Source organism: Tenrec ecaudatus, chromosome 3 (assembly GCF_050624435.1).
Source record: "Tenrec ecaudatus isolate mTenEca1 chromosome 3, mTenEca1.hap1, whole genome shotgun sequence".
NCBI lineage: Eukaryota > Metazoa > Chordata > Mammalia > Afrosoricida > Tenrecidae > Tenrec > Tenrec ecaudatus.
In genome coordinates, this window is record NC_134532.1 from 182,353,221 (window position 1) to 182,371,468 (window position 18,248).

The following is an 18,248-nucleotide window of genomic DNA, read 5'->3' on the forward strand; positions in this document are numbered from 1 at the left end:
ACATTCTAAGTTCTAATTTTTAACATTTTTATTGGCACGTAATTTACATATCATACAATTCAATAGTTCAAGCATTCAATCATGTCAATGAGAATTGTACAATCATCGCAATATCAATTTTAGAACATCTCCACCCACTCCCCAACGGTTAAGTCGCTTTTAAAATGAGGTGTGCAATCAGTCAGTTGTACGCTCTCTCCCCCTCCAGCCTTCATTTTCATTCCTCAAATCCCCTTTCCCTCCCTATCACCACCACTGCATCCCCTATCAGCCCTTGTATCAGTTATTATCACTATATCTCCACTCCTCCTGTGCATCGCAAACCTGGAAACCCAACAGAAACAATGAAAACCAAAATTGAAGTAAGATGGTAAGGATAAAAATAGTAATACTATAATGACCAAAATGCAAATAATGAGTAAGGAAGAACAGACCCTCATGAACATTTCAAAACCCAGGGAAGAATGTTGGTCATGGAACAAGAAAGAGACACCTGTACCCCAAACCAGTTTAGGTCTGGTCTTTAGGGAGGTCATCTGGCCAAGTATCCAGTTTGTTTCCAGTACCAACCATTGACCGGTGTTGCAGCTATTCTTCTCATTTTGAGTCGTGCTCCAGTCGTAAGTGAAGGTCTCTAAGGCTTTCCTCCACCGGCGTCATTATGGCTGACTCCATGTTGAGGAGGCAGCTCTTCCTCAGTCTAATTTTGAGCACCTTCCGACCTGGGTGGCTCATCTTCTGACACTGTATCTGACAGTGTTTTGCTGCCATTCCTGAGATTTCCAGTATCTCACCGTGTCACTGCTATTTATAAGGATTTCAGGGGCTACGTCCTCCAAAGTGGACAGCCTGTTCCTTCTTCATAGTCTGTCCTTAGCCTGGAAGCTCTGCTGACACCTGTGGGCTTTGAGTGACCCGCTGGCATTTGAAATACGGATGACATAGCTTCCTGCATTCCAGCAAAACACAAGCCACCAAAAATACAGAAAGTTGAAAAATGCCTATGTTGGCTTTCGTGAAACGTCTTCCTTATAAGCCTCCATGATCGTCCTCTGTCCTTTCTAAGAATCTCTCGTGATTGTTCCTTTGGAATCCCCAAACCCAGTTATCGTAGCTTTTGGAGGTGACCTCTTTGCCTTGGGTTAATTGGCCCAGCAGATTCCCTTGTAAGCCATAGTTTTCATCAGATATTTTGATTTCAAGTCACCCAAATGAGCCTAAAACAAGTCTATTACTGACAGAATTTGTCACCCCCATCCATTAATCACAGACATGTTTTCAAACTTTTTGTTTGCTTATTTTTTTCAATAAAGTAGTATGTGTATGAATTGTAATCCCAGTAGCAATATATATAACTAAAAGTTATCCTAATATATACTACATTTTGCCTATCCATTTATCTTTCGATGGACATTTGGTTTATTCCCCCCCCATTGTTTATTTATTTATTTAATCATTTTATTGGAGGCTGATACAACTCTTATCACAATCCACACATACATCAATTGTGTAAAGCACATTTGTACATTCGTTGCCCTCATCATTCTCAAAACATTTGCTCCCCACTTAAGCCCCTGGCATCAGATCTTCATTTTCCCCTCCCTCCCCGCTGCCCCCTCCTTCATGCACCCTTGATCATTTATGAATTATTGTTTTGTTATTTCCCCCTTTTGAAAATAGTGCTACCACTAACACTGGTGTCCAGGCTTGTGTTTGTGTTTCTGCTTTCGATCCCAGCTGGCACGGCCGCAGACCAGTTAGGGTGGAGATTGCTGGAAGTTCTCTATTTAGGTTCCAGGAACCACCAGACTTTCTCACAGCAGCGGTGCCATTCATATTCCCACCAGAAATGAAGGCATTATTGTTTTTAGTGTTTTCCTTTATTTCCTCTCCTATATCCCTAGTTCCACCTAATTTAAATTTTGTAGTGGTTGCCTTCAGATTAGAGCACACAACCTTAACTCTTCGGAATCTATTTAGATTCAATATTGTGCCTCTTCACACTTGACAGCTGTCATTTCTCATTTCCTACTTCAGTCTTCCTGCCCCCTGGCTTTTCCACATTTCACTTCACAAATGCGAAATACTTTTAATAGTCTCTCGGTTTATCATTTTCCTAATTCTTTTTGTGATTATGATCCGAAGTTTATGTCCTTACATATTATAAATCCCACCTTTCATTGCTAGTCCTTGCGCCTTCTAAATAAATGAAAATAGCTACTTCATTTTATACTTACATCATATTGGTGCTTTTGAATTTTTTTTAGTGCTTCGGATCTCCGATAGCATTGCTCTTCACTCAGAAATCTAAATGTTTAGCATTTTTCCCTGTTGTGTAGCTCTGTTGCTGATAAATTTGCTCAACTTTCCTTTATCAGAGAATGCCATTGCTCTTATATTTTAATGCTTTTCCTCTTGGTTTAAGGGAGATAAAAAGTAGGTCTTACACTAGAGGATAGTGCATACATCTAATACGTGATCCGTCTCTTGCCTTTCCTGGACTTGCAGGGAATTGAGAAGTTGTTAATGAGACTTTTCTCCACTGCACATGTTCTTCCGTGTTCCCTAGCATACTCTTCCCTCCGTACTGTGTAGCCTCTGGTACCTGTCCCACTATTCAAGTTGCTATCTGGTGAACCTTGAATGTTCGCACGTGGCACATTTATAAGCTGGCCCTTAGCTGTCAGCTCCTGGGAGATTCACACTTGGACAGCAGGGTTCTTGCTCTCATGCCTTACCTTTAGAGCAACAGCTGTCGACCTGTGGGTCGCGACCCCTTTGGGAGTTGAACGACCTTTTCACAGGGTCGCCCAATTCATAACAGTAGCAAAATGACAGTGATGAAGTAGCAATGAAAATCATTTGATGGTAGGGGGTCACCACCGCATGAGGACCTGTACTGAAGGTCGTGGCATGAGGAAGGTGGAGAACCGCTGCTCTACAGGGTTTAAGGACCTCAGAGCCTCACTCTGAGAGCGTCTGCAGTAGGGCATCTGTATCCTGCTCTCTGACTCGAGCTCTCTGCTTGACACGATAAGAAAGTATCTCCAGGCAAAATGCTGATCCATCCTGGAGCTCACTTTGGGGTTTCTCTTCTCTCCGAAATGGCAATGTAGTCACATGCCATTTACTGTATATTGACTGGAAACAATTATCCCACATGTCCAGTTTTACAGGTGACATTAATTAGAGTTTATCCAGTACCAATTACTTCACCCGGGCCATAATTGGAAACTAGACAGAGCAAAATATTTTTAAATGATATTTCTAAAAAATAATTTGCCTTTTCTCTTATTTTTTTTATGGCATGTACTTAGTGAGTTTTTAAAAAAATCATTTTATTAGGGGCTCATACAACTCCTTTTACAATCTGTATAGACATCATTTGTGTCCAGCACGTTTGTACATATGTTGCCATTATCATTCTCAAAACACCCACTCTCCACCTGAGGCCCTGGCATCAGCTCCTCATTTTCTCCTCCCTCCCCGCTGCCCCCTCCCCCTGAACCCTTGATAATTTATAAATAATTATTATTTTATCATATGCCTTTTCTCTTAATGATGAAATAACAAATCATTGTTTTCCCTTAGGGGGCTCCAGTACTATAGTGGTTACATGTGGGGCTGTTAACCACAGGTCAGCAGTTCAAAACCACCAGCCAGCTCCAAAGGAGAAAGACATGACTTTCTATTCCTGTTAAGAGTTATAGTCTCAGCAACTCATACGGTCGCTCTGAGTGACTCAATGGCAGAGGATTTTTAAAGACTGTTTCTTCTTCTTTCTTACTTTTTGCTGTGCTTTCCAAATGGACTTCAATGACAAAGTTTTTCCTGTGTTTAGGACAAGTCTATTGTCTGCAACAAAAATTGACTTTCCTATTTCCTGAAAGGAAAAAATATGTATATAATTATACTCATATTTCTTCTACACTCCTATAATTATCCTGCCCGTACCCTGGGATAGACACTCCCTGCTTTGGAGACCGACATAGGCTTGGGACGAGAGCAGTGGAGAATGAGCATTGCAATAAGGCGGGAGGGCATCCCCCACTCTCCTATTTTAGCCTCGACATTGCCGTTCATAATAAGGGTGAGGGAGAAACGGGAGGAGGCCTGTCCCCATCCTGCTTTTAAGGAGAGCAGGTTAATGGATACTGGGTGGTGGGTGCTAGGTGAGTTGGGTCTGACTCACAGAAGCTCTATATTCAACATAAGGAGACACTGCTCAGTCATGTGCCATACTCTCCGTCACTGTCGCGTTCGGGGCAGTCATTGCAGCCACCGTGTCAACCCCGCTTGTTGAGCAGCCGTTCTCAACCTGTGGGTCGCGACCCCTTTCGCAAGGGTCACTCGATTCATAACAGTAACAAAATGACGGTGAGGAAATAGCAACGAAAATCATTTTATGGTTGGGTGGGGGTGTCACCACAACATAAGGAACTGAATGAAAGAGTCGCTGCATTCAGAAGGTTGAGAACCACTGATGTTGACAGTCTTCCTATTTTTCCCGGCCCCTCCACCTTTCCAAGCAAGATGCCCTTTTCCAGAGACTTGTCTCCCCTAACAACATGCCCAAAATACGAGCGACAAAGTCTTCGTTTACATTTGTTAAATGTTGTAACATTTTATTCTGAACATCAGACATGATACCAAAATATGAGCTATTTATTTCAGGAAAATTGTTTCTTTCCCCTAACTATGAGCTCTGTACTGATGTTTACAATTGAATTCTGACAACCTGTAGCTCATTAGTGGTATTGCTTATAATCATCACATATTCATCATAACTAACTTGGTAGAGCGTAAGAGCAACCTTTCCCACCTTCAAAGTGAGAGACAAAGTGCTGCCATCCTTCCCTCTAAGGAGCATTCTGGCTGTACTTCTTCCAAAACAGATCCATTGGTTCTTTTGGCAGTCCACAGTACTTTCAACATTGTTTGCAAAAACCATAGTTCAAGGGCATCATTTTTCCTTTGGTCGTTCTTACTCAATGCCCAACTTTCACATGAATACGAGGAAATGGAAAATACCATAGCTTGGTGCACTTTTCTCCTCCAGGTAAAGCTTTAGAGAGGACTCGTGCAGCAAATTTACCCACTATTGGGTAGACAATTTAAATCTCTGCCACCGATCCTAAAAATCTTAAGAAAGAATCTAGTTCATTTTCATTTTACAAATAAGAAAACTGAACAGATGTGCTTTATACAATTGATGTATGTATATGTATGGATTGTGATAAAAGAGTTGTATGAGCCCCTAATAAAATGTTTAAACAAAAAACAAACAAACAAACAAAAAAAGAAAACTGAGGCCCAGAGTGTTAAGTAATTTGTCTCAAATCAAATAGCTTGTTAATGATTAAAGGCTGAAATTTAAGAAGACCTTTAATTTAGACACCACTAGTCTCATATCTGGAGCTCTGCTGGCATAGTGGTTATACTTTGGGCTGCTATCTTACAGGTCAGCAGTTTGAAACCACCAACAGCTCTGGGCAAAAGAGGCGTCTTTCTACTCCAGTAAAGAATCACAGACTCAGAAACCCACAGGGGCAGTTCTACCCTGTCCTATAGGGCCCCTAGGAGTGGAATGGACTTGATGACAGTCAGAGTTTGGTTTTATTGTTGTTGTTAGTGTTTTTGAGAGTCATATCCTGTCTTCATCTCTTCCTAATTGTGCAAATTAAGGGCAAGTTTTTAAGCTCTGAGAGTATCCATTTCTAAAATGACCACAAGCTTACCTACTTCGTTTGATCATTGTGGGAATTGTATGAGTTAACACATAGCTAATTCCTGGTAGATAGTTGTTCCATGTGCCTTTCCGTTCTTTGCCAAGGAAAGAAACTGTCTACAAGAACTCATTAAAAAGTATGCTGCACATCCTGGCCCACCACGCCCTGAGGACAATATTCCGGCTTGGAGCAGTCAAGGCACAGAGAGGACCATAGGGCCGGCCCCACCACGAGACATAATGTACCCTCACTGATCCATCGAGCTAAAGGGGACAACACTGGAGACACAGTGCAGGAATTGTGCCCGTCTGACCCCATCACACCAGAGCAAAACATGAAGGGCATGCAGCGGAGGCCCCAAGGAATCCCAAAAATAGACTTTGGGATCAAGGCACGGCACCTCATCAGATTTGACTGGAAAACACTCATAAAGGTCAACAGACAGACCTGGAACTATTTATAGGCTTTTCTTTTTTGTTGGGTTTTATTTTTTTTCTTGCATGTCTATAAGACAGGCAGGATAAACAATCCCTAGGAGAAAACATGGGGACTGACGGTTGGGGTAGAGGAGCATGGGAAAGGGGGAAAGGATGGCGGGGAGCCAACAAACCCAGGAAAGGAAAGAACCAGTGATCTAAAATCGATGATGAGGAGGGCACAGAATGCCTGGTGGGGTTCGATCAAGTGCAATGTAGCCGAGCGGAAGTACAAAGTGCCGATGAAGGTAGAACATGATAGTGGGACAGGGGGTTAAAAGAAGTAGAGGAAAGAACTAGGAGGCAAAAGACATTTAGAGGTATAAACATAGATATGTACATTTGTAAATATATTTATATACAATGATAGGGAAATAGATCTATGTACATATATATTAAATATTAAGGTAGCAGACGGACATAGGGCCTCTACTCAAGTACTCCCTCAATACAAGAACAGTTTGTTCTAATAACCTGGCATTCCATGATGATCACACCTTCCTGACACAATCACTGAAGGCAAAATGGGTGCATAGTAAATGTGGTGAAGAAAGTTGACGGTGCCTGGCTATCAAAAGATATAGCATCTGGGGCCTTAAAGGCTTGAAGATAAACAAGCGGCCATCTAGCTGAGAAGCCACAAAGCCCACCTGCAAGAAGCACACCAGCCTGTGCGATCATGATAGGTCAATGGGATCAAGTATCAGGCATCAGAAGACCCAGAACAAACAATCATATCAATGAAAACCAGAGGTGGGTGGAGTATTGACCCAAAGTCCATCTGTAGACAATTGGCCATCCCCTCAAAAAAGGGTCACAAAGAAGAGACAAGCCAGACAGGGTGCAGTATAGCACCATCGAAACATACAACATTCCTCTAGTTTTGTTTGTTTTTTTCAATAAGAGCAGCGTGGCTTTATTGCATGGAAGCAAGGGAGCATCGGGCGAGTGAGGGTCTCCACTGGAACTTATCACTGAGCAGGGCTGCTGGGTCTTTCTGGAAGCCAGGACAGGAGAGGATCCGCCAACCTGCCCTCTTTGGTCCATCCTGTGGGTCAGGGGCCAGGCCCGTGCTACTGGGGACCAATGTAGGACACGGTTTTCCCTGTTTTCTTCAGGGTCTCGAGCAGAGTGTCCACGCTGTGCTCCGAGTCCACGCAGACCTTCTTGTTGGGCAGGTCGATGTCAACCTGAACTCCTCCCAGCTTGTTGAGGACTCGACTGACCGCGTTAGAGCAGCCCTCACAGGCCATGTCCACGGAGAACACGTGCTTCGGCATGACCGACGGTGGTGATGGCAGCGATCCTCCCCATTCCTCTAGTTTTTTAATGCTTCCTCCTCCCCACTATCATGACCCCAATTCTACCCAGTTCTTCCTCCTCCCCACTATCATGACCCTAGTTCAAATCTGGCTAGACCAGAGCATGTACATGGGTAAAGATAAGAGCTGGAATCACAGGGAATCCAGACCAGTAATGAGAGTAGCAACACTAGAAGGGTAGGGGGCACGTGGGAGAAGAAAGTGGGCACCGATCACAATGATCAAAGTATAACTTCTCTTCAGGGAGACAAACAACAGAAAAGTGGGTGAAGGGAGACAGGAGTTGGCATAAGATGTGAAAATACTAATAATTTATATATTTTCAAGGGTTCATGAGGGAGGGAGGGAGGATGGGGGAAAGAGTGGAAATAATGAGGAGGTGACGCCAAGGGCTCAAGTAGAAAGAAAATGTTTTGAAAATGATGATGGCAACATATGTACAAATATGCTTGACACGATGGATGTATGGATTGTGTAAGAGCTGTAAGAGCCCCCAATAAAATGATTTTTATAAAATCATTGCAATAAACTTTCCCTCACCCGTATATTGCTTTAGAGAAAGAAATTCACATAACTCAAAGAAAAATTACTAAATTGATAACTCTTGTTATAATACAATGGCACATTACAAAACCTTAAGTAAACAGAACAAAAAAATAAATGTCTTGTATTCATATGGCTAATACCAAGACGGACACATACAAACATCTATTTCTATGATTTAAAATTTTGGAGTAGTCAGCAAATAGGAATTTTAGAGAATGCTACACACACCCCAATACAGCTGGCAAGCAAGAGGGCAACAGCTTCCCTGGCATACCTGGGAAACTCCCGAATGAACACATCTGCCTGCTCGACAGCACCGATAGATATATAGATATATATTATTTATCTATTTAACAAATGGAATAGAAAAACTGGAACAAGCACAACATAGATTGCTTATTGAATATATCTGCCTGTTTGACAACACTGCTATGTAATGTATATGTTTAACAAATGGAAAAGAAAACTGTATACATGTCTAAAATACATGTATATGTAAAACATACATGTATAAAACTGTGTGTATGTGTACATATGCATGTATGTTTATAAATATATATTTAAGGAATGGAATAGGTAAACTAGAAGAAGCACAAAATAAGTTGCCTGTTTCTAAAAGCATTTGGCGTTTTACTCTGTAGACGGCTAACCAGAGTGTAACTAGCAATACTGTTCCAAACACTAGAAGGCACTATTTCTCCACTGTGGCAGGAAACGAATGGAACGCAGTTTGAACTTTCAACTTCTCTGCCCCATTTTCTGTTCAAGGTCTGAAGACACAACAAACAATGCAGCATGACAAATTAAATATGCTTTTCTACAAGGTTTCTAAGCAGCGTAAAGAAAAGCAAGAGGCGTACTAGCAAAATACAGGATCTAGTGAAAAACTGCAAACCCAATAAAACGGAGAAACAAAAAAGCTGCAAAAGAAAGCTTTCATAGAAAACCGAGCGAAGGTTTACAGAGCAGGCCATCAATTTATAGTCGACAATTCATACTCGCTTTGAGTCCCCTCCTTCTTGCAGTGCCCTCAGCAGAGCATCATTCCCACGTCTTCCCTGGGTTCCAGGTTTCCATTCCACTTCCTTTCCTCCTCGTCGGAACGTGGCCCTTGGATCAGTGCTGCCCTTTTCATGTTAAATCGTTGAAAACTCTAAGGTGTGCATACCTCGTTGGTGTGATTATCCCCCTTATAAACCATCTGCTGTGTGTCTGAAAATTGAACCATGGAGACAAATTCAGGTCTAACTAAGAGCCATAGATCGAGGGCCGGGTCCTTTTGTTATGAAGGTAAGATTTGTTTCACATTCTTCTCCGTTCTGATCAGGACTTTCTCAAGTAAGGTACGCTTTTAGAACCGAGAGTGTAGTGGTAGCTGGGTACTATCCAGTTCTTTTGGTATCAGGTCCTGGACAGTGGTATTTGTGTGGTCCATTAGTCCATTATCTTTCATGAACATTTTGGAGCCCCTTGTATTTTAAAATGCCAAATTACAATCTGGAGTACTGTGACATCGTTGGCTGGGCATCAGGCTGCTCGCCACCACGTCACAGGAAAAAGACAAGGCTGTTTCCATAGAGATTTACAGTGGCAACTCTAAGCGAGGGGTCAACTAAGTCCACGTGGAAGAAGCACCCCAGCTTGTGTGATGACAATAACAAAATTCAAATACAGCCAAGGGAAAAGTATCAGAGCTAAAATTATAAACACCCAATTGGTAGAAGGCTATGGAGGACAGTAGGAGCCCCAAACCTGCCAGCAGAGTAACTAGGGCGATTAAGCCACAGGCAGACCCCCACTAGCCACAGGCAAGGGTCTCAAACAGCCTCACAATAAGACAGAGGTCACTGTAATCTTGATTATGTGGAATTGAACTTGACACTTGGTCAGCTTGTTAGGTTTCTCGACAGGGTAATACCTCAGTTCTTGGCTTCGCACCAGAAAGAATTTAAAATGAAGCCTGGTTTGTAAAATCCAAGTGGGTTTTTTATAAAGGACATAAGTTTCAGGTTTTACAGTCTCAAAAGAGTACACGCTATTTCAGGGAAGCATGCCAAACCTCACGGACCCCACTGGGGCCCACCAGTGAACACGGGCAACCTCGTGGGACTGCACACCCACACGTGATGACTGGAGGACAGAGATGGAGCGGCATGGCTGGAGCTCCAAAGAGGGGTAAAAAGACTGCCTTCCTGCTGCCAGGGTATTTCAAACCCCCTCCTGGAGAAGAGTTAACCCCATTGGCTGAATTAAGCCCACCTGGGTGGGGTCATGAGCCGGGGCCTAGTTTGAGCCGCCCAGTTAAAATCTTCGTGGTGGTTAATAATTGCCTGATTCCTTCCCAGCCCCCTCTATGGGGCCTGTACCGGCATGGGAGGGACAACCCCCTCCATGCCTATCCTGGCTCCCTAATAAGCTGGCCTCCCTATTGACCCAACCTGAATTTGCTCCAGCTACAAATATTTCTTGCGTGTTCCATGACAAAATGTGGTCTTTTCTTTCTTACTCAATATTTGTATGTTTATCTTTATATTAGTATTATTTTACCTTTACCACTTATTTCAACTTTGTTTTTTATTATTTCCACTGCTTTTCCCAGTTTGTGAAGCACAGAGAGAGATGCACAGAGATAAGAACTAGTACAAGGGTTTAATAGGGGATGGAGGGGTGGGGGTGGGAGGTGGGAGGGTGCAGAGATTTGGGGAGCAGACAATGAAGGCAGGAGGGGGAAGGGGACACTAGTAATGATTGTGATTACACAACTCATTTTAAAGGCTATTTAACTATGGGAGGGGGTTTCTAAAATTGATTATGGTAATGATTGTACAATTCTTGAACAATTGAACTATTAAATTGGATGACCTGTGGATTAGGCACCAATAAACATGTAAAAAAGAGAAAGAAAAGAAATTCCGCCATAATAAATAAATACAATTTAAAAGGAAAACAAAGATGGACAGTGTTCTCTGGGTTGGCATTGGTGCCATTTCCCAACTTCACATGCATTCTACTTCTTTCTAAAATAAGGAAAAAAATTGCTTGTGATTTGAGTGGAACTTTACAAAGCAGATTGGCCTCCTTTCAACAATGGCACACATTTTCTATGTGATTATGCTCCCGACAGTGTGACAGCATATTCTTTCCACTTCCTTCTTGTATTTACCATTTCCCTTCAGCCTTCTTTCCTGTCTCTTTCTGCCTTCTGCGCTTTACCCCGTGCAAATGCCCCTCATTTGAATTTCTCAGGTCTCTTCTTCTCAGGAGTGCTACCTCCCTGGTGTTACAGGTAACTGTCTACCTTTTGGCTGAAAGGTGAGTTCAGCTCTGGGCATGAGGAGTACCTAAGGAGGATTGCCTCCGGGTTCTCCCAGTCTCTGTCAGACCAGTAAGGCTGTATTTTGCTTGTTTGTTTTCTCTCCCACGTAATTGAGGACGTCTATTCTATTGTGACCTGAGGACATGGGGAGGAGGTCATGTCTGACCTCCTCTGGCTCTGCAGAGACTCCAACTCGAAGTCTTGCAAGAATGCCTTCTGTGAGGCAGACGTCAGACAAAGTGCCTCTACCCTCCATTCATCTTTTTTTTTTTATGTTTATTCTATTTTGTCACACACTGTCCCCCCTACAGCATCTACTTCTCTGCTTGGTTCTCACTATTGCACTGGCCACACAGAACTCACAGACAATACTCACAATCGTGGGAGTTTATCGGGGAAATTAGCAGCTTATATCAGGTCAGGATCAGAAACATTGAGAACACTGTCTTTCTGTGTGTAGCAGCGTCTCTTCTCAGCCCTGCTGTGTGTACATACATGTATTTGCGGTCCCTCACAGGGAGGATAGCAAATGTTTGGATCTGTAATGGAGGAAGATGAAGATGAGGGTTTTGAGGCCACCATAAAAATGTAAAGCTGCTTTGTTAGTACTGGCTGGGAGGAAATGTCTTTTTTTAATTAATCATTTTATTGGGGGGCTCTTACAAATCTCATAACAATCCATCATTCACAGAGGGGTCACAAGGCAGGATGGCTCAACCAGGGTGCAGTATAGCACCTAGGAAACACACAACCTTCCTCTAGTTTCTGAATGCTCCCCCCCCCCCCCACTGTCATGACCCAGTTCTACCTTATAAATCGGGCTAGACCGGAGGACGCACATTGGTGCAGATAAAAACTCTCGGTGCATGGACCATATTCTTATGACTCGGGGAGATCTTGGTGACAGAGGACCCATTATTTCTTCCATTGAATTTAGATCTTGTAGTTCTCAAAGAAAACATTAATGTAAGGCTTTGAGATACATATTTCTTCATATAAATCCAGGAGTCCCTGGATTGCCATGAATCATAATAATTTCAAACACAACTGTTTTTTTTGTTTTTTGTTTTTAGCAACTGGCACTGTCTCTACTAATCTCGTTGAAGCTCAAACTTACTGTCTTGAAGAACAGCAAGAGGGCTTCTTAGGAGCAAGTATGGCCAGACTTTGTCTCATAATTTGGATATATCATCAGGAGAGACCAGTCCCTGGAAAAGAACATTATGCTTGGTAAATAGAGAGTCAGCAAAAAAGGAGGAAGGTCCTCAATGGGATGGACTAACACAGGGGCTGCAACAATGTACTTAAACACGACGGCAATGGTGAGGATGGTGCAGGACCAGGCAGTGTTTCATTCTGTTGCATATAAGATCTCTAGGAGTTGGAATCAACTTGATGACATCTAACAACAGATTACAAAATGTATAGTTCATTTGTCCACAGGACTTCTCAGCCAGCCAGGCAGGTGTTTTTCTCTCTGGTCCCTAACCTCTCAGTTATGTGGTCTCTTGGCCTCCGCCTCATTCCGTACGCCAAGACATCCACTAGCTGCTCTGCTCTCATGCCCCTGCTCCTCTGCTCGGGCTCATGGTCTTCGTGCTGTGGTGCCTGGCTTCTCAGCTGCCTCTGCCACTTCAGGCAGAGATCTTGTACATGCCTCGGTGGCTTTTCTTTCTTGATAGTCATAGGATTTTTCTTCCTGCTGATGGAATGGCTTTCAGACCCAGAAAAATGCCCCCACCCAGTTGCTGGGCGTGAATTACAAAGACTCTGGATAAAGGAATCATGCCATATTATTTCACTTCACTACACACAAGCCATGGTATTTTGGGATCATCTTATATGCATATGAGAGTTGGACACTGAATGAAGAAGACAGAAGAAAAAAAAAGAAGACAGAAGAAGAATTGATGTATTTGAACTATGGTTCTGGCAGACTATTGAAAGAATCATGGACGGACAAAAAACCAAACAGATCTATCTTGGAAGAAGTACAACCAGAATGCTCCTTAGAGTCAAGAATGGCTCAACTTCATTTCACATTCCTTGGACACGTTGTCAGGAGAAACAAATCCCTTGAAAAGGACACCATGCTTGGGAACTAGTGTGACAGTGAAAAAGAGGAACCATTTGACAGGATGGTTTGATACAGTGGCTGTATCTGTGGGTTCAAACCCAAGCACAAGTGTGAGGACGGCCCAGGACCAGGCAGTGTTTCACTCTGTCATACAGAGGGCCACTGTGAGTTGGCACTAACAACAACAACAACACACACTTATTGACTTAGGCCACATTCCTATTGTCCAGAACCTAAGGCATATCACACAACAGCATAGAATGTGAAGATGGGTAATAAAGATAGACTAAACCCGAGTTGTCAATGCCAGGAAACCGCAAAAGTGACAAATTGGAGATGGAGGCAAAGGAGACAAGGCTCAGTCAGGAATGAGAAATGTAGAGAGGCTTTATTAAGGTGAGGGAAGTCCGTCGTGCCTGGCAGTGAGGCGGTGGGACATATGGAGGGCTTGAGCTGAGGATGTTTGCGCTGCTAAGAGGGAGGGAGGCCTTCTGGTGCTGCAGTTGCAGGGTCTGAGTCAGGATGTGGTCTGTGAGTAAATCATCCTGGAACGCTGAGGGACAGGGCTGTACAGACCCAGGCTGGGGAGATAAGCTCCTTGGAATGCTGGAGGCAGGGACTGCACAGTCAGCTCTGGTCTTCAAGGGGTGTGGGGTGGGGGGAGGGTCCACACAGTCCAACCAGCTATCTTTCGGGAGAGTTGGGAGAAGTGGCTGCATGGTCTGGACCTGGCTCAAACAAAAAGTAGTCTATAGTCGATCAAAACTCAATGACCTTAAAGTCTATGACTTTGGCATAACTGTCCTCTGCTTCTGTCCATGAAGGGTGTTTTAGCTTTAAGGCCAAATAAATATTTCAGTTTCTGTAATTGTGATAAGTGTGTTTTAAGTTAAACACAGCAAGGTTTGTTTTATTCTAGTAGGGTTCCACTTGAATCCTTTAATATTTCCTCCAATATGTAATATTTTGGGGTGAAATCAGGTAGATCTCAGAATCAAGCCTCTCTCACCTATGAAAAATGTTGACCCTTTGTAAAGCCAAATCTAAAACACATGTAGCCAAAAGCAAGAGGCAGAATAAAAAGAAATTCAGATTAAAAAATGCCTGATTAACAAGTTAGTACCGCTTGGCTCTTCCTGTTGGGGTTTATTTTAAATGTTGTGTTTTTCCCAAGGGCAAACAAGACCTTCCCTACTTCCCCCACCAAAGTGTGAGTCTCCTTTTTGGAGAGAGAAAAAATCTAAGGATGAAAAATAAACAGCTAGTTACCATAGATAGATAGATAAAAATCTAGTGATGTCCACACATGTCTCCTTGGAATTTCCTTGGAAATTCTTTGAGCACCATTTTAAGACTATCTTCAACACTCTGCTTCTGTGATACCAAATGAGAGTAAGCGCAGGGCAATCAAGGTCAGACTGGAAGAACCACATTGTTAAAAAACCAAAAACTGACTCAAGTTAAGGGCAGATGTGTGGACTAGGGTTTTTGGTCTTTATTTTGCTACAAAAATTATAGAAACATTTATCAAACAAAAATATTTAAATGTGTCTTATTTTTTGTGCATATTATTATATCTGCAGGTCTATTTAGATAAGATAGGCGGGATAAACAATCTGGGGGTGAAAACAACGGTACCAACAGTTCCAGGGGGACTTGGGAGAGGGAGAGGCATGGGGAAGGAAGTGGGTGTTAACAAACCCAGGGACAAGGGAACAACAAGTGATCTAAAATCAACAGCAAGGAGAGTGTAGGAGGCCTGATAGGGCTTGATCATGGGACAATGTAACCGAGAGGAATTACTGAAACCCAAATGAAAGCTGAGCACAAGAGTGGCACAAGAGGAAAGTAAAAGGAAATAGAGGAAAGAACTAGGAGGCAAAGCAAGGCATTTATAGAGGTCTAAATACAGGCATGTACATATGTAAATATATTCATATATGATGATGGGGAAATAGATCTATGTACATATATTTATAGGTTTAGTATTAAGGTAGCAGGTGGATATTGGGCCTCTACTCAAGTACTCCCTCAATGCAAGAACACTTTGTTCTATAAACTGGCATTCCATGATGCTTACCTTCCAGACACAATCGCTAAAGACAAAGCGGGTGCATAAGCAAATGTGGTGAAGAAAGCTGATGGTGCCTGCCTATCAAAAGATATAGCATGTAGGGTCTTAAAGGCTTGAAGAAAAACAAGCGGCCATCTAACTGAGATGTAACAAAGCCCACATGGAAGAAGCACACCGGCCTGTGTGATCACAAGGTGCCAATAGGATCAGTATTCAGGCATCAAAGAACAAATCTGTAGGCAACTGGACATCTCCTTACAGAAGGGTCACGGGAAGGAGACGAGCCAGTAAGGTTGCAGTATAGCAACAATGAAATATATAACTTTCCTCTAGTTCTTAAATGCTTCCCTCCACACCCCCCTCCCACTATCATGATCCCAATTCTACCTTACAAATCTGGCTAGACCAGAGGATGTACACTGGTACAGATAGGAATTGGAAACACAGGGAATCCAGGACTGATAAACCCCTCAGGACCAATAATGAGAGTAGTGATACCAAGAGGGGAAGGGGAAGGTGGGGTAGAAAGGGGGATTACAAGGCTCTACATATAACCCCTTCCCTGGAGGATGGACAACAGAAAAGTGGGTGAAGGTAGACATCGGACAGTGTTAAGAGATGATAAAATAATAATTTATAAATTATCAAGGGTTTGTGAGGAAGGGAGGGAGGGTGGGACAGGGAGGGGAAAAATGAGGAGCTGATACCAAAGGCTTAAGTAGAAAGAAAATGTTTTGAGAATGATGATGGCAACAAATGTACAAATGTGCTTGACACCATGGATGGATGTATGGATTATGATAAGAGTTGTAGGAGGCCCCAATAAAATGATTTTAAAAAAACAAAATGTGAAGCTATTGTTTTTTTATATATCTTCCGTTTGGGTCTATATACTTTTAGCATTATTTTTAAGTCTACTTTTCATTATTTATTTTTCTTGATCATATCGCCTTGGAGAGTTTTTAAAATGTTTATTATAAATTGAGATTTTACATTTAATCATTAATAAATATTCTGATTCAACTCATTCATTGCAATCCTCTGAAAGCACTATCCATTTCCCAGCTTCCTCTTTGTATTTTTATTTCCATTCCACCTTCTTTCCTAACGATGTGAATTTTCTCCTTCACAAATGCTGCTCTTTGGATTTTAAACGGCTGATTCTTGTAACTGGGGTAAGTTCAGTTCTAGACCTGAAGGGTAAGGGACCCCACCAGTCTCCATCTTGCCAGTGAGTCTGGTCTGTTTGGTGATTTTGAGTTCTGTCCTACATTTTTCTCTCACTCTCTCAAGAACTTGCTAGTGTGAGCCTTTTCAGAATTGGTAGAGGCAGCCAGGCACCGTTGTGTCTTCAGCTCTCAAGGATGTGGAGACTGATGTTTGCATGGTACGTGAGTCCAGTGGAAGAATTGCTTTCGTTTATGCAGACGCGGGCTTTTTTGTGTTTGTTTTTTTTCCTGAATCCAACTGGAATTTTATTTGACACAGAACACGATATGTTTGCATGAGCACGACAAACTGAAAAGACAAGGCAGCGAAGATATGGTTCTATCTAATGATAATTAAGTAACAGGAGGGCAAGGCAGTAAATGAATAACCAAACATTTAAGTTTGATAGAAGAATTCATTTTTTCTAATGCCCGTACTTTTGGAATCCCCACACTCTGTTGTCCAGTGGACACACCTTCCGTGATGTGTTGTTTTTTGATACTAGGTAGTGTGTCACAAAAGAATTTAAGTCCGCTTTAATTTTACATTTCCTCTTTTGAAAACCACTCAGACCAGTCAGTGTGTAGGTGTGACGGGTAGGGGATCTCAAGGGTTATGCAGACCTATTTTAAGATGCATCGTAAGAGAGTGAATGTTTGATTACAACCACTTGACAGACATATCATAACATGTCTTGGATATCAAATAAAATGATCTTACCTATAACTAAGCACCCAGTCTGATTTTCCATTTGGGAGTTTTTGTTTGTTTTTAGACACACTGGGTTTTTCAAAAAGAGTACAATACCCGGAGCAAAAAGGTCTCCCCAGGTTTCTCTGAAACATTGTTTAATTCAAAATGGCGTTCAGGCACCAATCCCATCCCCGCACCCTCTGAAAAGATGTCAAGAGGCAATGGTCTTTGTGGGCTACCTCGACTTTCATGAAAGCTAGAGGTAGAACGGCAATAATAAGATCTTAGACGAATTGTCTAAAATAACCCACAGAACCAAGACCTAAAGGTCCCTGCACCCAGAATAATAAGTACTGTGAAGTGTTTATCTATGCCTAATGGGCACCAGGAGCAGCTGCATTCTGTAAAGCCTCAGGTTATCTATGAATATAGACAAACACTCAAGTGTCCAGACTTAAAACAGTTCACTTAGAAACTTAGAGGTGTCCTGCTAGAGGAGTGGTTACACATTGGGTTGTGATCCGCAAGGTCTGCAATACGAACTATCACCTGCCCCATGGGGAAAAGACAGGGTTTTCTACTCTCTTAAACAGTTACAGTTTTTTACAAACAAACAAGAACAGTTACAGTCTAGGAAACGCACAGGGGCAGTTCTACCCTATCCTATTGGGTCACTGTGAATCGATATAGACTTGACAGCAGCAAATCTGTGTGTGTGTGCGTGTAGATTTAATAGTTTATTAAAGCTTAAATCTGACTACTCTGCATAAGTGAAAACCCCAAAGTGATTTGCAAAATCCCCATGT

General features: G+C 42.4%; 1 protein-coding gene across 1 annotated transcript; it reads right to left on the reverse strand.

Moving 5' to 3' along the window:
• Positions 1-7,086: 7,086 nt before the first annotated feature.
• LOC142443707 (copper transport protein ATOX1) lies at positions 7,087-7,509 on the reverse strand. Its single transcript, XM_075545002.1, has one exon. The coding sequence runs from the start codon at positions 7,483-7,485 to the stop codon at positions 7,279-7,281; it is 207 nt and encodes a 68-aa protein (XP_075401117.1). The 5' UTR covers positions 7,486-7,509; the 3' UTR covers positions 7,087-7,278.
• Between the last annotated feature and the right edge of the window lie 10,739 nt (positions 7,510-18,248).